Source organism: Narcine bancroftii, chromosome 3 (genome assembly GCF_036971445.1).
Source record: "Narcine bancroftii isolate sNarBan1 chromosome 3, sNarBan1.hap1, whole genome shotgun sequence".
NCBI classification, from domain to species: domain Eukaryota; kingdom Metazoa; phylum Chordata; class Chondrichthyes; order Torpediniformes; family Narcinidae; genus Narcine; species Narcine bancroftii.
In genome coordinates this window covers 243867941-243889687 of record NC_091471.1, presented here as the reverse complement: position 1 = coordinate 243889687, position 21747 = coordinate 243867941, and the positions used below count along the sequence as shown (strand labels likewise).

At 41.1% G+C, this 21747-nt stretch overlaps 1 protein-coding gene and 1 non-coding gene across 2 annotated transcripts in view; one reads left to right on the top strand and one right to left on the bottom strand.

Annotated features, from left to right (window-relative positions):
• The window catches only part of LOC138758436 (complement C3-like), a 120175-nt gene that overhangs the window by 13702 nt on the left and 84726 nt on the right, over positions 1 to 21747 (bottom strand). Inside the window, exons 29-36 of the mRNA XM_069927346.1 lie at positions 18824 to 18993; positions 17152 to 17310; positions 15977 to 16036; positions 11944 to 12034; positions 11646 to 11697; positions 9810 to 9897; positions 8465 to 8554; positions 6732 to 6837 (exon numbers count right to left, since the gene is read on the bottom strand). Of these exons, the coding sequence (XP_069783447.1) occupies positions 6732 to 6837; positions 8465 to 8554; positions 9810 to 9897; positions 11646 to 11697; positions 11944 to 12034; positions 15977 to 16036; positions 17152 to 17310; positions 18824 to 18993 (816 nt within the window). The remainder of the gene's footprint in view (positions 1 to 6731; positions 6838 to 8464; positions 8555 to 9809; positions 9898 to 11645; positions 11698 to 11943; positions 12035 to 15976; positions 16037 to 17151; positions 17311 to 18823; positions 18994 to 21747) is intronic.
• Positions 18649 to 18755, top strand: LOC138759695 (U6 spliceosomal RNA). The gene has a single exon (XR_011355037.1). It is a non-coding gene; the product is annotated as a U6 spliceosomal RNA (small nuclear RNA).

Here is a 21747-nt window from a genome sequence, read left to right as displayed (position 1 = left end):
AAGACACAAACACACGTGCACACACAGAAGAAGAAGAAGAAGAAGACCAATTTCTGCACAGAGGAACAGGAGGTAAAATAGATGGACAGTATATAGATTTTAAAAAATTTCAAGAACAAATGAGAGCATTAAAAGAATGGTTGACATTAGAATTTAGTGAAATGAAAAGAAAAATTAAAAGTACAGAAGAAAAAAGTGAGTAGAATAGAGATGGTCATGACAGAAATAGGGAAAGGATTAGAAAATGTGGAAGAATGAGAAACAGCTGTAGAAATGGAAGTGAATGACTTAAGAAGAAAATTGAAAGAAAGTGATAAAAAGTTAAAGAATCACAAGAGTTGTTAGCTCAGATGATGGATATAATGGAAAACTATAGTAGGTGAAACGATATAAAGATAGTGAGCCTAAAGGAAGATGAAGAAGGCACAAATATAAAAGAATTTATAAAAGAATGGATCCCAAATGTCGTGGGAATACCAGAAATGCAGAAAGGAATGGAAATAGAAAGGCCACACAGAACATTAGCCCCGAAACCACAGTCACAACAAAAACCAAGATCCGTTTTAGTAAAATTTATGAGATACACGACAAGAGAAAATATATTGGAAAGGACAAGGAATAAAATTAGAGAAGACAAAAAACCATTGGAAAAGAAGGGTCAAAAATTATTTTTTTTAAGCAGACATAAGTTTTGAACTACTTTAGGAAAGAGTTTAACATAGTAAAATTGATCCTATGGAAAAAAGGCTATAAATTTATGTTAATATATCCAGCTGTGCTTATAATAGTTATCCCGGAGCAGCAAAACAGACTGTTCTCGGATCCGGAAAAAGCAAGAGAATTTGCAGAATGCCTGCAAGACAGAAAGAGAGATGAAGAGATGTAACAAGAAAGAAGAATGATGACAAACTACATATAAAGATGTAAAAATAATGTATAAGTAAGAACTAAAGAAGGGAAAGGAAAGGGAAATAAGGGAGGGTGGGGGAAAGGAGGGAAAAAAAGAAAAGAAAAAAGGGTGAGCTTTGTTAAATGTGAAGATAAAAGTCTTTTCTGGAGGGGGTTGAGTGGGAGAGAATAACAGTCACTGCGAAATCAGTTGACACTTGCGAGCGGGTTCGCAATCCGAATGGAGAGGGGAGTTGTGGTTGCCCAGCAAGGGACAAGGGGCAACTCAGGGAGGGGGGGACATTTGGGGTTAAGGGAATTTTAGATGTGGGAGTTGTTGAAATTTTATGTTTTAGAAGTGTTGTCATACATTGAGTTCAAAAAGGGAAAACTGAGAAATGAAAATGGGGAAAAGGGGAAAGTGGTGGTGAGGAAGCGGAAATGAGGTGTAAACAGAGTATGAGATGGCCATGTTGAACTATATGACTATAAATATTAATGGAATACATAACCAAATCAAAAGGAAAAGGCTATTAAATTTACAGAAAAAAGAAAAAAATAAGTATAGCATTCGTGCAGGAAATGCATCTAACTGAAGTGGAACATAATAAATAAAGGAGAGACTGGGTAGGACACGTATTGGCAGCATCATATAACTCAAAGGCCAGAGGTGTAGCTATATTAATCAATAAAAATGTACCAATCAAGATAGAGGAGGAAATAATAGATCCAGCAGGGAGGTATGTAATGATAAAGAGTCAGATATATTCAGAATTCTGGAATTTGGTTTATATATATGCACCTAATGAAGAGGATCAAAAGTTTATGAAAGATATTTTTTGAAGATTGTAGATACGCAGGGGAAAATATTGATAGGATGGGATTTTAACCTTAATTTGGACCCAAAGGTGGATAAAACTGGTCCCAAAATCTTGACGAATAGGGATCTGGTAACCTGCCCTCTCAAAAAAAAAAGAGGAGGGAATTCCTAGAAGGCAATAACTGATGGGACTGCGACTGAGGGATGAGGGAAGGGGCAGAGTGGAGGATTTTGGGGTCATTTGAGATTAAAGTTGTTAATCATACTGTGATCATTCTTTCCTAAAGGATCCCTAATTACAAGATTGCTAATTTTCCTGTCTCATTGCGCAGGTCCAAATCCAAGGTGGCATGTTTCCTTGAAGGTTCAGTATCATGCTTTTCAAGAAACCCAGCATATTCTATGAAATTTTCCTCAAGGTTGTGAACCTATCAGAACTTTTCCTTAATGACTTGATTGTTTTATTGTCATCAATAGAGGATGAGCAAATGTAGGTTCTTGGGAGTCACTATCTCAGAAGATCTTCCCTGGAACAAACACACTAATGGCATCATGAAGAAAGCCTCAACTTCCTCAGGAGTTTGCGGAGGAGTTAGTGGAGTTGTTCAAGTGAACCAGTACGGACTTGAAGGACCTACATGGCCTGTTTCTGTGCTGTAAATGGTTATATGGTTATGGTTAAAAGACTAGCAAAAAGAATAAAGAGGCCAAATTTATGGTTAAATAAATGCAGGAAATGCAACTTTTGGATATATGGAGGAGGAAACACCCAAAGGAGAAGGAATACTCATATTATTCGAGTAGACATAAAACATACTCAAGGATTGACTTGTTCCTGTTGTCAGCCCTTATCCAAGGGAGAGTTAGGAAAATGGAATATAAAGCTAGATTGCTATCTGATCATTCACCCCATTATTAGCAATAGAACTGGAGGACATCCCACCAAGAACATATAGATGGAGATTAAACTCCATGCTACTTAAAAGACAGGAATTTAGGGAATTTATTGAATGCCAAATTAAAATGTACTTTAAAATAAATACAAAATCAGTCAAAGACAAATTTATATCATGGGATGCAATGAAAGCCTTCATTAGAGGGCAAATAATAAGTTATGTAACTAAGATGAAAAAGGACTACAATAGGGAAATAGAACAGTTGGAAAGGGAAATAGTAAGTACAGAAAAAGAACTAGCAAAAAGGGAAGATACAACAAAAAGAATAGAATTGGCGGAAAAAATAAATAAAATACGAAACATTACAAACGTATAAGGTGGAGAAGAACATAATGAAAATAAAGCAAAAGTATTCCGAGCTAGGAGAAAAAAACCACACAAAATTTTAGCCTGGCAACTTAAAACAGAACAAGCAAAAAGAACTATATTGACATCAAGGAAAAAGGACAAACAAATTACATATAACCCAACAGAGATCAATGAAAACTTTAACGAATTCTATGAACAATTATACTGAACTGAGAATGAAGGGAAAGAAGACAAAATAGATGAGTTTTTAGCTAAAGTTGAACTACCAAAATTGCAAAAAGAGGAGCAAAACAAATTGATAAAACCATTTGAAATAGAGGAAATACAGGATATATTAAAAAAGGTGCTAAACAATAAAACACCTGGAGAGAATGGACTTCCAATTGAATTCTATAAAACATTTAAAGAGTTATTAATTCCTCCTTTCCTGGAAGTAATAAACCAGATAGAAGAAACACAAAACTTGCCAGATTCATGTAAAACAGCAATCATTACAGTAATACCAAAGACGGAGAAAGATCCACTAACACCAGTATCATATAGACCAATATCTCTACTTAATTCAGATTATAAGATAATAGCAAAACTATTAGCAAACAGATTGACCGACTGTGTACCAAAAATAGTAAAACTAGATCAAACTGGATTTATTAAGAAAAGACTAACAACAGACAATGCCTATAAGTTCATTAATTTAATCCATACAGTACAAGGAAATAAGATACCAACAGTGGTTGTTGCTTTAGATACAGAAAAAGTCTTTGACAGGGTAGAATGGAATTGTTTATTCAAAGTATTACAGAGGTTCAACCTAACAGAAAAATATAATAATTGAATTAATGCATTACATAAGGGACCATTGGCGAAGGTGAGAGTAAATGGATATGTATCGAATCAATTTAAATTAAGTAGGTCAACTAGGCATGGATGTCCACTATCTCCCTCACTGTTCGCTTTAGCAATAGAAACATTGGCAGAACTGATAAGAACAAAAAATAAAATAAAAGGGTTAAAAATGAAGGAGAAGGAATATAAAATCAGTTTATTTGCAGATGACATCATAGTATACTTAACAGAACCAGAAATATCAATAAAAGAACTACATAAGAAATGGAGGAATATTGGGGTAAAAGTGAAGCAATGCCAATGAATAATGCAGATTACACAGAGTTTAAAAAAGAATCACCATTTAAATGGCAAACACAAGCAATCCAATACCTAGGTATTAGATTAGATAATAATTTAGGCCAACTATATAAATTAAATGATCAGCCATTAATGAAGAAATTACATTAGAACATTGGAAAGAATTGCCACTAACATTGATAGGGAGGGTAAATTGCATTAAAATGAATGTCTTCCCAAAGAATCAATACCTATTTGAATCATTACCAATTCCCTTAACAGCAAAATACTTCAATAAACTAAAGAGAATAATAAGGAAATTCTTACGGAAAGGAGGGAAACTGAGGACACCGCTAGATAAATTAACAGAATGGTACAAACAAGGTGGTTTGCAGCTACCAAACTTTAAAAATTATTATAGAGCAGCACAATTAAGGTATTTATCAGATTTTTATCAAACAAGGGAAAAACCAGATTGGCCCAAGATAGAGCGAGATAAAATAGGGGAGAAGGTACCAGAACATATACTTTATAAGTGGGATGAAAAACTGGTGCAATATAGAAGTTCACCAGTACTGCATCATTTACTCAACATATGGAAGATGATTCATGTAGAAAAGAAAAAAAACAAATCACCAACTACAAAAATTATTACTGACACAAAATCAACTAATCCCTTTCACAATAGATAACCTTTCCTTTAGAGAATGGGAGAGAAAAGGAATTAAAAGAATAGAAAGTTGTTTTTTTGGGAAATAATTTATTAATATTTGAACAAATGAAGTACAAATATGGAATAACTCACGGTACAATGTTTGCATACCACCAACTGAAAACCTACTTAAAGGACAAATTGGGAAGCAGAATGAGGTTACCAGAAGGAAGCACCTTTGAATATGTGATTACAGACACAATGATAATAAAAAGATTTATAACAAACATGTACATCAAGCTGCAAGAGAAAGAAAATGATGAAATAAGCTATAAACCCAAACAAAAGTGGGGAAAAGATCTAAACATAAAGATAAAAAATGAAATGTGGGAAAAGTTATGCTCTGGAACTATGAAAAATATAATAAATACCAGGTAACACATGATACAATATAATTGGTTACACAGGTTATATATCACGCCCCAAAAGTTAAATAAATGCGATCCAACAGTATCAAATAGATGTTTTCGCTGTAAGAAGGAAACGGGAACAACAGTACATGCAATTTGGGCATGTAAGAAAGTGGAAAAGTTTTGGGAAGATCTAAATCAGGTATTAAATAAAATCACAAAAAGCAACATACCAAAAAATCCAGATATCTTTCTTCTAAGTAATATAAGAAGTAATTGGATGAAGTGCAAAAAAGATTTATTTTGATTGCATTAAGCTGTAGCAAAAAAATGTATAAGGTCAACTTGGAAATCAGACGAGAGCCTGAGAGTACAACAACGGTACATAGAAATGAATAAATGTATTCCATTGGAAAAAATAACATATAATTTAAAAAATAAAGTCACATTATTTGAACAAATTTGGGAACCATACATGGAACACAACAGAGAGGATCTACCGCGGACCTCCACCCCCTAAAATGATAAAATGAGAAGAAGACAAAATGACCTGATCCCATGTTTAAAAGTAGATGACACAATTTTCTTGTTTATTTCCATTGTCTGATGACCTTGTTTAATGGTTTTATTGTATTGTATATGTTAGCCAAGGCAAATAGCGCCTTTGGAAGACTACACAAAAGAGTCTCGAAAAACAACCAACTGAAAAACCTCACAAAGATAAGCGTATACAGAGCCGTTGTCATACACACACTCCTGTTCGGCTCCGAATCATGGATCCTCTACAGGCATCACCTACGGCTCCTAGAATGCTTCCACCAGCGTTGTCTCCGCTCCATCCTCAACATTCATTGGAGCGCTTTCATCCCTAACGTCGAAGTACTCGAGATGGCAGAGGTCGACAGCATCGAGTCCATGCTGCTGAAGATCCAGCTGCGCTGGGTGGGTCACGTCTCCAGAATGGAGGACCATCGCCTTCCCAAGATCGTGTTATATGGCGAGCTCTCCACTGGCCACCGTGACAGAGATGCACCAAAGAAGAGGTACAAGGACTGGCTAAAGAAATCTCTTGGTGCCTGCCACATTGACCACCGCCAGTGGGCTGATATCGCCTCAAACCGTGCATCTTGGCGCCTCACAGTTTGGCGGGCAGCAACCTCCTTTGAAGAAGACCGCAGAGCCCACCTCACTGACAAAAGGCAAAGGAGGAAAAACCCAACATCCAACCCCAACCAACCAATTTTACCCTGCAATCGCTGCAACCGTGTCTGCCTGTCCCGCATCGGACTTGTCAGCCACAAACGAGCCTGCAGCTGACGTGGATATTTACCCCCTCAATAAATCTTCGACCGCGAAGCCAAGCCAAAGAAGAATTGTATATGTTGAACGTTTAAGGGTTTGGAGGGGGGTGGGAAGGAGGGAGGAAAGGTAGGGGGAAAAAAGGGGAGAAAATGCCACTCTGTATATTTAAGAGGGAAATGTTTGTATGCATTTTGATTGATATGGTTCATTGTGTGAAAAATAATAAAATATTAAAAAAAGATAAGTAAGACATGCTTTACGCTACTCACTTGTATCGTAATACTCATAGATCTTGACAGATGCTGGTTGAATAAGTCCAACTCTATAGTACTGGTGCACTTTAAATGCGACGCAAGTGTCCTCATCATTTTCCACCTGTAGGAGACAAAAAGTCAGGGCACAATTGATCACTTTCAGATGAGCCAACAGGAATTGCTGAGCCTTCAACACTTCATCCTAACCATCCCTCATTGACTCGTTATGTGCACGGTTTCAGAACTCCAAAGGAAATGAGCCAATAACTATTTTTCTCAAGCAAAATATTTCAGTAACAATTGAGTCTAGAGCAGTGATTCTCATCCTTCCCTTCCGACCCACCTGAAGTAATCCCTTACTAATCACAGACATAGGGAGTATGGGGGCAGTTTGAAATCCTCTGGTCTAATATGTGAACTCCCAAATATAACATGGGAATACTTTTAACAGAAGGACAAAAGACTTCAAGAGGGGACCCCATTTTTGTCTTTTCAAGCATAGATGATGATGAGCAATAAAAGAATCCTCTTAAAATATAATTGTACTTGTCAATTTGGTGATATTGAGTCAGAAGGGCAACTGAAATTGACTTTTCTTATCAATGATTTGTCTAGATCCCATTATCTTCAATAAGAAACTTTTATTTTTGAACTGGTGACATTGCACCTACTTGACAAGATGCATTGGGTGGCACGGTGACCTGGGTTCGAATCCAGTGCTGTCCGTAAAAAGTTTGTACGCTCTCCCAGTGGGTACGCTTCCTCTGGGTGCTTCAGTTTCCTCGTACCCTCCAAAAACATGCCGAGGGTGTATTTGGGTGACGTGGGCCCGAAGTCCCTGTTATCGTGCAGTGTGTCTTTAAAAATAATTCTCAAAAGAGGCCCGAGTGGTGTGGGGGGGAACAGGACATTTAAGTAAAATCCCTTGCTTTCTTTTCATTTCAATTAACATATTTTCATCCAGTACAGAAGCTATAATTTGACTGCTACAGAGTGAAGAGGGTCGATAAACTAGGAGCCCAGTCCTAAGGGGGCCATATCCAAATCAAAGGTTGAGCATGGGGTGTGTTTGAGTTGTTAGGCCCTTCACTACCACAACTTGAACTCTATCCTGTGCACCAAAATCTCTCATCAGGTCTTGTTCTGATTCAAGGAAATGCTACATCCCAATGTCTTTGTGTTTCACTAGGACCTTTGCACAGTTCTAGGGAGTGCCACCCTGTGGTGTTAAGCTGTCTTGGAAGATCTGTTTGAAGAAACTGGGGGCTACCTCCTGATTCTGGTCAAATTTTCCTTTCAACCAGCACCACTAAGACTCACCAATACTATTCCCCGTGAGGTTTTGGGGAGCTTGCAAAGCAGAAAACGGGGGTCAACAGAGTGTTGTTGGTTGATGTCGGGGGTGGTTGATTTAGGATGGAGATGAGGAGGAACTGCTTTTCCCAGAGGGAGGTGAATCTGTGAAATTCGCTGACCATTAAAGCAGTGGAGACGACTTCAGTAAATATATTTAAGATAAGGCTGGAGAGATTCCTACACAGTACGACAATTAGGGGACATGGGGAAAAGGCAAATCGATGGAGATAAGCCCATCATGATCACATTGAAGGGTCGAGCAGGCTCGACGGGCCGGACGGCCGACTTCTGCTCCTATTTCTTATTTTCCTTATGTTTGTATTTTAAATGAAGCTCTTTGGGATATTCATTCCATCTTTTGTCTCATTGTCAAAATACCAGAATATTCTTACCGAATCTAAATAAATGATCAGTGATCCTCTGGTAGATAAAGCCTTGTCCATTTCAAATCTTGATATATAATTCTCTATTTCATTTTTAAGCTGGAAACAAGGTAGAAAATTTGTTAATAATGCATAGTTTGTAAAAAGCATTCAATGAGGGAATAGAAACATTCCACCTGATTTTTTTACCTGCCAGAAGTGTGATATAAATGTAATTATGGAATGTTTTAAAATGTCCCAAGCCCTCTTAGGGGCATGTTCACACAAGTGGAGTTTAGGGGCAGCCAAACAAGAGGGTCAGAAGAGTAGAAGTCAACCTCCACTAATGTTGGAGTGGTAATGGTGCAGGATGGAAACTTTGGAACAGGGGAGAAGGATGGCAGTCGGCAGCTGAGGATCAACACGTTGCATTAGATTGTGCTCCATGCGCTCAAAATATTTCTACCACCGTAGCAGCTGGTGTATAGAATGATTCTCGAAGCTTAAAAATGTCACCTCAAACTCTGGTTCTTCTTATCGATCGGGTCTAAAATCCGATCCTTGATGGCAAAGTCCGAACACTGCTGCCATCTTCCCACCGGCTCCGACACGATCTTGAGCATTTCCTGTTAGTTATCAACAAACTCTCACCACTCCACTGCAGAGCCCATCCGATGGCCATCAGCTCTGGACAGGCTTTAAATGGCCTGTTACAGGAGCTGATGGCAGTTTATTTTAAAAAATACCCATAAAATGAAAAACTATACGGGGTAATTTGGTATTAAAATATTGTGATTTGCTTTTAATACAATCCACTGGTTAACAGTAAGTGCCAGATTTTTTTGGTGGGGGGCATCTTATACAATGTGCATCACTCAATACTTACATTTTAGGTAGAAATTCCGGGGTCATCCTATACAGAGTTGTCCTATATGCTGGCATGTATGGTAAATTAACGCATTACTGACAGGTTCTCTCTCTGTCCAGTGCTTTGATATAAATGTGGTTGATTTGGTTCAAAGTACAGTAAAAAAAAAAACCCTGGTATCCAGAGCCTATGGGGATGTTGGATAAGTGAATTTTCCATTTGCTTGAGATTGTGTGTGGCATGGATTGATGAGCTAACAGCGAGGCGCGACAATTTCAAATCTGTTTTTTTTAACCTATTTATTTTCCACAATTTTATTTTTGCTGGTTGCTTTAAACACAGATAACAAGGATATTACTTCATGTGGGTAAAATTCCAGTATATACCGATTCAGTGCTGCTGGGTATTGGTTACTGCCCAAGTAAGATTTTCAAAACTGTCAGAACATTTGCTCCACTTCCAGGTTATCTCTTCAAGACATTCTGTATGAATAAAAAAGTGACCTACCTGACCAAGATCATTGGTATCTGGAGAGAATCCAGTTAGCATGGAAATATCTAAAATGGCCATTGAGGATGGATTGTGACTAAGATATCTGTAGAGGAAAAGCAGAACAGTTTAAAAACAGACTCGTTTGACAGCTTTAATAAAAGTGAGTGCATTCCTGGCAAGGATGTTCTCCATGAGGGCTCTCCCACTGATCAGCAAACCTGATCTCAACATAAAACACCCAATCCTGATTAAACTTTCGCTCGACAAGGTGAAAACAAGTTGTAGCGACTACTTTCTCGTTGTTCCAAGTGTGAGTCCATTCTGCAACACGTTTCAATCATTCTAAGATTCTGTGGTGTTTTCCAAAGAATTTATTTTGTACACACACATTTCTAACAATTGGAGATAATCTTTAAACTACAGCAACATTCTGTAGGGATACATAATCAGATGTGGCCTCACCAGTAACGTACAGTTACAGCATTACATCCCTGCTTCTAAATTCAATCCGTCTAGTAATGAAGGCCAACATTCCATTTGCCTTCTTGGTAGCCTGCTACATTTACAAACAGACCTTTTGCGATTCACGTACCAGCACTTCCAGGTCCTTCAGAACGACAACACGCTGCAATCGCTTACTATTTAAATAATACAGGTACATGATCCTTTATCCGGACGTCTAAAATCCAGAAAGCTCCAAAAACCAGCAAGTGGAGAGAGAGACGGCAGCGCGAGTCGGGTGGGTGAGAGGGAGTGACCGACAGCGCAAGTCGGGTGGACGAGAAACTGACAGCACTAGTCGAGCAGGCGGGGGGGGGGGGGGGAGACGGTAGTGCGAATGAAATGGGGTGGGGTTGCATATGGCAGCTCAATTCGGGTGGGCTTAAATCTGGCTTTCCAAAATCCAGAAAAATCCGAAATTTGGAATACATTGTCCCTCAAGGGTTAGGAACAAAGGATTGTGTACCTGTACTCTGATCTTCCATTTTCCCTTCCAAGGTAGATAATCTCACAATTACCAACATTGTGCTCCATCTGCCAGACCCTTGCCCACTCACCTAACCTATCTATATCTCTCCGCAGACTCTCCGTGTCCTTTGCACAATTTGTTTGTCAGCTCAATTTAGTGTCATAGCCAACTTCATGATGAACAGGTTGGGTCCAGTTATCCTAAATTCACTAATACATTTTTATTAACCAATGTCAGAGATGGAATTGTGGAAAAGCCAGGACATTGAATTACAGAGCAGACAAATCTTATTAAATGGTGAAGAAGCTGTGGCTCCTCAATATCCAAAGTCCTTATGTGTTCAGAACATCATTGGAACTACACTTTCTATTCTACCTGGGCACTCTCTATCCACATGGCAATGACCTCCAATTTCCATTAAACCCCTCCACCGAGTCTCTCTCTCTCTCTTTCCCTAACCCTCTCCCCCAATTCATAGAAATATAGAAAAATAGGTGCATTAGTAGGCCATTTGGCCTTCAAGCCTACACCACCATTCAATATGATCTTGGCTGATCAGTACCCAATTCCTGCCTTCTCCCCTTGATCCTTTCAGCCCCAAGGGCCAAATCTAACCTACTCTTACCCTTCCTCCCTCCACTCCTATCCTCCCACCTCTAGACTCGGGCACCTGCCTGCATTCGCTTGTACCTTGATGAAGCCCTGAGGCCCAAATCGTTGGTTCCCCTTTACTTCCTATGATGCTGTGTGGCCTGCTGAGTTTCTCCAGAATGTTTGTGTATTACCCTCGACACCAGTGTCCGCAGAATTTGTGAATTTTGCCAAACAATGATGCAGATTGGAAATCTATCTCCAAACTCACTGACATCTGAGCTACTTACCGGGCACAGATTTTTATCAGGAGCGTATTGCGAGCACCTTCGGGTCGCTTAGCTACAAATATACAAACCAAGGTTAATTACTATCATCACAAATACTTTCAATCCCAATTGTCAACTCTCACATGAATACAGTTGACAAAAGTTAAAGAGTTTCATGTATGTTACTTTCTAAATGTAGTATTACGTGACAAGAATGGAAACATCACCTTTAAAAAGTGCCAGCAGGGACTTTAGCACCAACCATCGTAACATTGAGAAGCTCATTATTAAGAAACAATGTACGCGGAGAACTGCTCACCTGCATCATAGCTTTCAACAGTTATATCCATGTTGAAATGCTTGCATTGCTTGTTATCCTTGGGACGCAATGCATAATAAGTTGTCAAAACCTGTATAAAGGAAGCAAAGTTAGAGGTTATCTATCAGAAGTAGAGCCACTAGTGAGAGGAGAAATGTAGGAATATTTTAATAGGAATATCATATTACGATCTAGAGTCCAACACTTGATCTTCCTTCCATAACCATTCTACACGGGCAATGTCTCCGATCTTTCAAGTGTAATTGTCTTTCCCGCACCATTTTTCCAGTTGAATTGAAATCATTAACAATGCTTCGTATGAATTTTTTACAGTATGGTAACTCTGGCTTTTATAATGAGGGAAGATGTTGAAGCACTGAGGGTGTAATAATCATTCACAAGGATGACCAGAGAACTGAGGATGTTCTATATACAGGGGAAATAATGATGTAATGGGGTTGTCAAGCAATTTTGGTTTTAAATAAAGGTAATTCCATTTTTTTTTAGACATCACATTAACAGGCCCTTCTGGCTCCTGAGCCTGTACCATCCAATTAACCTGCACATCCCTACATTTTGAAGGGTGGGAGGAAACTGGAGCCCCCAGTAGAAACCCAATTAGACATGGGGAGAACATACAAACTTCTTACAGACAGGGTGGGATTTGAACCTGAATCGCTTGCACTGCTAACCGGTTCGATAACCTTTGTATTTAGTTCATTTCCCTGCCCACCCCCACCCCTTCCTTCTGTTTCCTGCTTTTCCTAATCTCCTAATACCTGGGTCAGCACAGCATCATGGGCCAAAGGGCCTGTACTGTACTGCAACATTCTATTTTCCATGTCCTCTTCTCTTTCCATCTCCAGTATATGTATGTATTGTATTTAAATGTAGACATACAGCACAATAACAGCTATATTGGCTCATGTGTCCAATTTACAACCAATTAACCTACACCCACGGTATGTTTTGAAGGACGAAGGAAACTGGACCCTCCTTCAGAGGAAACCCACGCAGACACAGGGAGAATGTACAAACTCCTTACAGACTGCACGGATTTTGAACCCCAGTCCCGATCACTGGTGGTGAAACGGCATTGCGCTCACTGCTATACCAACCGTGCCGCCTGCATCGCCCTCCCATCCCAAGCACCATTTGTGCAGTCACTCCTAATTGTTGAAACCAAGGATTCACAAACAGGAGCAGGGAGAAGGAGGATCTTTGGCTCGTACCATCAGCAGATGTCAACAGCCCCAAATGTGAGGGTTGGTGGAGATACCTTTGGTTCACCCCTGCAGGTTGCTTGTGACCAACAAAATTATTGCAAGGTGTTGTACAACAGGGTGCACAATTAATGCTTTAAATTACTGCGTTAATCGTGTTTTAATATGGACTATTCGGCAATTCAAATAATCTCATTACCAATTTCAGAAGCATTTTGCAAATTTAATTATGTTTTCTTGCATTATAACAGTTTCCATCAACTTTGACAGTTTCCTAAATCATATCCGACCACAGACGATAAAATTACCGGCTCCCATTCTAAAATGAAGACACCACATTCTCTGCCTGCCAGGTACTACAGCACTATATTCTTCTGTAATGAATACCCGTCTTTCCCATCTCCTCCCAAATTCTCCTGTCACCGAGGACCCGACTTATAGAAATCCATCTTTATGCAAATTCTTCCATTAAATATGAACAAAGTCTCCATGAAAACAAGCTGCCAGTTGCATTTGAACATGGTGTCTTCAAAGTTTAAAACAAAATTGAATAATATATTCCAAAAAGGTCTGTATGCAAATATCCAGCTAATGAAACTGGCCTGATTAAAAATACATGTCTTGCTGGAAATTTCCTGCCTCTGCTGGCATTCTGTGAGAAATTATTCACTTCTTATTTGTTGATAAACCAGTTTACAGACAGTTCTCAGGAATGCAGTAAAAACAGCCTCTCTTCTTTCTTTGGCTTGGCTTCGCGGACGAAGATTTATGGAGGGGTAAATGTCCACGTCAGCTGCAGGCTTGTTTGTGGCTGACAAGTCCGATGCGGGACAGGCAGACACAGTTGTAGCGGTTGCAGGGGAAAATTGGTTGGTTGGGGTTGGGTGTTGGGTTTTTCCTCCTTTGTCTTTTGTCAGTGAGGTGGGCTCTGCAGTCTTCTTCAAAGGAGGTTGCTGCCCGCCGAACTGTGAGGCGCCAAGATGCACGGTTTGAGGCGATATCAGCCCACTGGTAGTGGTCAATGTGGCAGGCACCAAGAGATTTCTTTAGGCAGTCCTTGTACCTCTTCTTTGGTGCACCTCTGACACGATGGCCAGTGGAGAACTACTGATGGACCAAAGACCCTGCCTCACTTTTGGTGCACTATTTTTATTTATTTTTTACGGTGGTTTATATGAATGCTTGTACCCGTGTTGCGTCCACAAAACAACAAATTGTTCACAACAATAACTTTTGATTCTGTTTCAGTCTCTCCGATGTAAAGGAGCCCACAGCGCGAGTACTGGATGCACTTAATAAAAAGGCATGTAGACCCCTGCAGATACTTGAGTGAAATATTGCTTCACATGGAAGGTCTGTTTGGGCCCCTAAAGGGCCTGCCCTTTTTAACATTTAAGGGGGTGAAAGAGTATTTGTCCTCTCTCACAATGATTTGTTTTCGATCATTCCCCACGTAATTTGACTTTTTTTGACCTGTTTTAACCTCTTGTAAGAGACAGTCCTGCTCTGTCTTAACGATCTATTCCAGAAGGTACAATGTGTTAGTAATGAGTTCATTGTCAAACACTGAAGTGCAACGTACCTGTGCAGTGTAGACAAAGTCTGGTTACTTTAAATGTAGAGGTACAGCCCTTCCAGCCCACGAGCCCGTGCCGCCCAAATACCCCAATTGTCCTACAAACCCCCATACATTTTGAAGGGTGGGAGGAAACCGAGCACCCGGAGGAAACCTATGCAGCCACGGGGAGAACCTACAAACGTCTTAGGGACAGCGCTGGATTCGAACTCGGGTCACTGGTGCTCTAATAGCATTGTGCTAACCGTGCGACCACTTATTACAGGTGTCTTGACAGTCTGTCACGAGGATTGTCTATCACGATCATTGCAACCCAGAACAGAGATCGCCACAATGCAATCCTCAACCATGTAAAACACAAGTCTGCAGATCAGAGATGTCCTCCTTCTTCAAACAACGTGGCTTTCCCGCTACCACCATCAGCTCGGCGCTCACCCACACATTATCTGCACACCTGTTCTGGCCCTATTTGCTCCAACGCAGAACAAGGACAGGATTTCTCTTGCCCTTGCCTACCACCCCACCACCCTCCACATCCAACATATCCTATTCCACCATTTCTGTCACCTAATATGTGATCCCACCCCCTCTTCCTTCCTCCATGACTTCGTCCATGAATAGATCAAGTCAGCATGAGTATTAATTGCATCTTATGTAACCATGAGCTGGTTTGAACTGAGATCCGATCTCCAGATGGTTTAAAGAACTGCACAGCATGGAAAATGTTTCCGTTTTGAGGAGGACACGGAGGCTAAAGTTCTCTAAATTGAGGTCGACCTCCCCCCAATAGATGTGATTTGCCAGGATCATTGTTTAGAGAGAGCTTTCAAAATCTGTAAGGATCCCTTCCATCCCCCACACAGCATCTCTCAGCGACTCCCATCGGGGAAAGAGATACAGGAGGATCACCAACAGGCAAAGGAACAGCTTGGTCCCATGGGCAGAGGGACAGCTAAATAACTGCTGAACTGCTAAAACAAACTCACTCCTTCCCCACTGTGTATTAATGATCTTTATTTTGGACAGATGTATATAAAAAGGCATGTAGATAGGCTCTGTGTTTATGCATCATTTGTCTGCATCTGTGTATGTCTTTGTGCTTTTGCACTGCGGAGAACCGGAGAATGCCACTTCTTCAGGTTGCAATGCTACAATCAGATGATCCATAAACTTGAACTTAAACACAGGAGCATCATTAATAAATCTGGGGGATGAATATTTGCCATGAACTTACTTTTAGTGTTCCTTCTCCTTCTCCTTTTGCAGTCACAGAAAACTTTTCAAAAGAATTAAGCTGAAACAACAGACACATATGTTAGCCACTGGTGTCCCACAAGAATGTAATGAAAAAAATCCAATAATCATTTCATGCACAAATAGATTCATGCCACAAATACTGCATGTGGTCACATTTCAGACCAAATGCTGACGATCTCAGGAAGCCATTGAGAGCGGAGATGGGGAGTCCTTCTGCAGCGAACATTACTGCTGCCCTTTGAATAAAGGGATTTGTTTCACCTTGACTCTGTCAGGATCAAAGAGTGAATTTCCGTATTAACTCCTGTGGACAATGGACGTGGCAGCAGTGATTGAGGGACACGGATGTACCTTTACACTCTGGCTGTTTGACATTGGATCTTTTTTTTAAATTCATCGGACAGTGAGATATTGTAAAAGATTCCAACAACATGCAAGCGTTTTGGCAGGTAAAATCCATAAGCAATCAAACTTAACCGAACAAGGAAAGCATTGTACGGAAAATACTTTCAAGGGAATTTGGCTTCCTTCCAAAGCGGGGAAGTGAAGTGGTAGCCTATCAGTACTAGATACAGCATCAATGGACAAGCAGGGGTGAAACTGAACAGTCCTCTGGGCTGCTATTTCTGTGCCTCTCCCCCACCCCTCTCCTTTTTGTCACAAAGCTTTCTCACCTTGTACGGACTTGGGTTCCGTTCAATGTTTTCTTTAACTTCTGTTCTTCCAGGGAAAGACTTTGTCAAGATTTGTCCTCTGACATTTACACACTTACTCAACAATCTAAAACTAACACCCATAACCCACTATTTTATCTTCCTGTCCAAGAGTCTTTTTCATCTCCCTATTGTATCAACCCTGATAAACTTTCCTCCCCTCTCCATGTCGAGATGTCCTCTGGTATTTGCTAGTCGCCCTCCCAGGAAAAAGGTGCTAGCTGTCCACCCAATCAATGGCTCTTATAACCTTTGTTAATCCCCTCTCGTCCTTCCTCACTTCAAGGAGAAAAGCCCTCACTCTGCTATGAGGATAAGTCACGTTCTCCAATCCAGGCCACATCCTGGTAAATCTCCTCTCCACAGGTTCCACATCCTTCCTGTAATGCGATATATATGAATAAACGCAACCACCTTCCGAACAAAAATAGGAACAAACCTTCAATGATCTTGCCACATACGCGTTTCCTGTATCAAATTTCCACGGAATAGTTTTTCGTCTGGTAGGAATGGAGAGAATCACATCCAAGTTGAGTTCCTGGTTCTGGGGAATGTCAGTCAGATACCTGGCCAGAGCTTGCAAAGCAATTATCGTTGCCTGAGAAGTAAAAAATCCTCGTTGAATCTCTTTGTAGAAATTTCAGAATAGTCTTTCGCTGTTTAAAGTTCAAATTTATTGTCAGAGAACATACATGACATCACATACAACCCTGAGATTCATTCTTGTGACCCCCGACAGAATTTCTAATTACCAAACTGTGCACAATATGAAAACAATGTAAACTAACTGTGAAATACAGAAAATCAATATTCAGTAATAAATAATAACAAAGTAAGGATCTGCCATAGTCGTGTACTTATCTTTATGCCGGCCGCCACAGATGATGCAAATGATGTGACGTGTGAGGTTAATAGTGCACATGCGCAGATGTGTTAAACGGCAGTACAAGGATGATGAATCTCAGATGCAAGAGTCAGGATAACTTGTGGGGCAGTGAGCCAATGTGAAGGTCAGAGGCGTTCACTGGGTGGTGTTTGGGGAGTTGAAGAATCATAAAGAGTTGATATCAGCACTTTGAGTCATTATCATTGTCTAGTGGTATTTCCATGGACAAGAATAGGAAATTATGGGAGTGAGATTTTCAACAATTATGTTCAGATCCTACATGGGATTCTGTTTGGAAATTGATAAATTCATCGTTTCTATGTGCCCGACACTCATTACTACAATTTAAGGTAGTACATCGATCTTACTTCTCCAAAGTTCAATTGGTTAAATTTTATTCTAATATTTCTTCAAAATGTGACAGATGTAACATTGGAGAAGGAACATTGTTTCACATGTTTTGGTCATGCCCTTTTCTTTCTGCGTATTGGGAAAGTGTTTCTCGTACCTTGTCTTTAGCTCTTAATATTAATTTGGTTCTGAATCCTTTTCTTTCCATGTTTTGAATGAGTAAGCCAACTGACTTGAATTTGTCTGGGCTACAATCCCATGTAGTTCCCTTTGCTCCCCTTATCGCCAAAAGAGCTACATTAGCGAGATGAAAAGATGCCGTCCCTCCTACTAATATTCAATGACTGTCTGATGTGATGCCTGACTGGGGGAAAAAAATAGATGTTCTACTACTGAAATGAACTTTGTAATTTTATGCGGTTCTTTCTTAGTTATTTTCATAATTTATAAAATTATTTAGATCTCATTTTGTGGTTTGATTTTTCCCTCTAACAATATTGAAGCACATGTTCATCCATTAATTTCATAAGGAAAGGGTCAGAGTTTTAGTATAATTTTCACGTTATATCTTTTTTTGTCTTTTTCAATGTATCATAGAGTTGTTTTAAGCCATATGTAAGAGGAGATCTACTTTCTTGGATATTATTACCCATATACTTGTAAAACTATATACTTGTAAAACTCAATAAAAACATTGACGTGCTTGCTTTGGCAGCACATATATTAATATTGAAACAGTACAGAGAAGGTTAGGATGGCCCTTGTGGAAGGATGACGTGCAAATTCATGAAAGGTTCTTTTTTTATAATTAAAAATAAATTAAATGCAAATATTGAAAAAGAAAATAAATAAATCTAATGAGGAGTGTCATTACCTGAGTAGAGGAATAGCCGCCTCCATATTCACTCCTTTTTGAGAGCCATCTTACTATTTTACCAGCTTCCTCAAACTTTTTCAGCTGCAAGAAGAACAGAAGTGCATACCCGGTGCTTTCAATGGTGTACAGGGAGTTCTGGCTTCCATCTACTGGCCAGAATGATTTGTCTAGAAGGTGCAAAAGAAAAATGACCAATTAAAGTGAAGAACCTTCAGCTGAACTGCACAGTTTTATCGCTCTTTTTCGCCATCCAAATGCAAGAAAAATATTTTCCATCTTTCGGCAGAATATTGCATAACAAATATTACATATAATAAATTATAGTATGGAAACAGGCCATATTGGCCCTTCTAGTCCACACCAATTTACGTTAACTCCACTAGTTCCACCTATCCACTCCCTTGCCCATAACCCTCCAACCCCCTCACATCCATCCATGTACGTCTCGATTGCCTTATATGTCTCATCCAGGGTGGGAACCTCATCCAGCTCTAGCCTTAGGGGCTGTTGAGGGAGCTGGAGCAGGGCGGAATCTTGGACTGAGCGATTGGTACTGAAAAGAGATTGGAAGTGTTCTGACCATCGGTTGAGGATGGAGATCTTGTCGCTGAGGAGGACTTTGCCGTCTGAGCTGCGCAGCGGGCTTTGGACTTGGGGTGAGGGGCCGTACACAGCCTTTAGAGCCTCGTAGAAACCCCTGAAGTCGCCAATGTCCGCGCTGAGCTGTGTTCGTTTGGCGAGGCTAGTCCACCACTCATTTTGGATCTCCCGGAGTTTGCGCTGAAGATGGCTGCATGCGCGACGGAAGGCTTGTTTCTTCTCTGGACAGGACGGCTTTGTAAGGTGAGCCTGGTGGGCAGCTCGCTTCTTTGCCAGCAGCTCCTGGATTTCCTGGCTGTTTTCGTCAAACCAGTCCTTGTTTTTCCTGGAGGAGAAGCCCAGTACCTCTTCAGTGGATTGCAGTATGGTAGTCTTCAACTGATCCCAGAGGGTTTCAGGGGACGGGTCCGTGAGGCGGGTTGCAACGTCGAGCTTTGCTTTGAGGTTTGCCTGGAAGTTTCCTCTCGCTTCGTCTGACTGCAGTTTTCCAACATTGAACCTCTTTCTGGGGGCTTTATTGTTCCTGGGCTTTGGCTTGAAGTGAAGGTTGAGCTTGCAGCGAACCAGCCGGTGGTCAGTGTGGCATTCCGCGCTAGGCATGACCCTGGTGTGGAGCACATCTTGTTTGTCACTTTCTCGCACCAGGATGTAGTCCAGGAGGTGCCAGTGTTTGGATCGGGGATGCATCCAGGTGGTCTTAAGGCTGTCCCTCTGCTGAAAAAGGGTGTTTGTAATGACAAGCCGCTGTTCTGCGCAGAGCTCCAACAGGAGGCGCCCATTGTCGTTGCACTTGCCGACGCCATGCTTGCCCAGGATTCCTGGCCAGGTTTCTGAGTCTTTGCCGACACGAGCGTTGAAGTCGCCCAGGATGACAACCTTGTCGGCTGTAGGGGTACGTTGGATGAGGTTGCGCAGGTCGGTGTAGAACTTGTTCTTTTCTGCTGGTTCCGCCTGGAGGGTTGGAGCATAGACACTGATGAAGGTGATGTGACGCTTGTTTTGAAGTGGGAGTCGCATGGACATGATTCGGTCCGAGAGGCCTGTCGGAAGGTTTTCGAGTTTGGAGGCAATGAAGCTCTTGACCATGAAGCCTACACCAGATAGGCGTCGTTCATCCGAAGGCTTGCCAGACCAGTAGAGTGTGTAGCCCGCGCCGCGTTCTTGGAAGCTGCCTACATCTGCCAGGCGGACTTCACTGAGAGCGGCTATGTCGATGTCAAGTCTGAGGAGTTCATGTGCAATGAGGGCAGACCGACGTTCAGGTCGATGGCTGTCAGTCTTATCTAGCATGGTTCTGATGTTCCAGCATGCTAGCTTGAGTTTGTGAGCATCTTTTGAGGGGGAGGACGTGGAGGGGGAGGACGTGGAGGGGGAGGACGTGGAGGGGGAGGACGTTGAGGGGGAGGACGTGGACCTGTCCTCGGGCCTGCGCAAAGGAGCTTTTAGGTGGAGTGCAGTGCGCGCAGTACTGGCCCCACCCTTTACACCCATGGTTCGTGTGCCGTGGCCAAGCAAGCTGGGACGACCCACGACCCAAGGACCTCGCTGCCATGTACGTACCTAACCTCCTCCTAAATGACAGAATTGGCCCTGCCGCAACTACCTCTTCCGGTAGATCGTTGCACTCAGCAACCCCTCTCTGACGGAAGAAGCTTCCTCTTATATTACTCCTAAAATTTTGACCCCTAACCCTTAACTTATGACCCCTTGTTCCAATCTTTCCTACCCACAGGGGAAAGAGCCTATTCACATCTATTCCATCCATTCCCTTCATAATTTTAAATACCTCTATCAAATCCCCTCTCAACCTTCTACGCTCCAATGAATAAAGTACCTGAGGCACACTGCTTGTCACTGGCCTCCATCCTGACAGACAGTTGTCCGCCATGACTCTCTGGTGCCTATCATCCAGCCACCATTGAACCCATCTGACTATCTCTATATTAATCCCTAGAGACTGAATTTTCCTCACTAAACTTTCATTTGGAACTTTATCAAAAGTGTTTTTAAAATCCAAATAGACCACATCAGCTGCTTTACCTTCATCAACCTTTCTGGTCACCTCTTCAAAAATTTCAACAAAATTCGTCAAACACGACTTTCCCCGCATAATTGGGTCTAGAGTAGTGATTCTCAACTTTCCCTTCCCACTCACCTACCACTTTAAGTAACCCTTTGCTAATTTGCTAATCACAGAGCACCTATGGCATAGGGATTATTTAAAGTGGAATGTGAGTTTAGGGGAGCAGTTTGAAAGCCACTGGTCTAAACAATTGACCTCCACTAATCTGCAGACCCACCCATCCATGTACTTCTTAAAA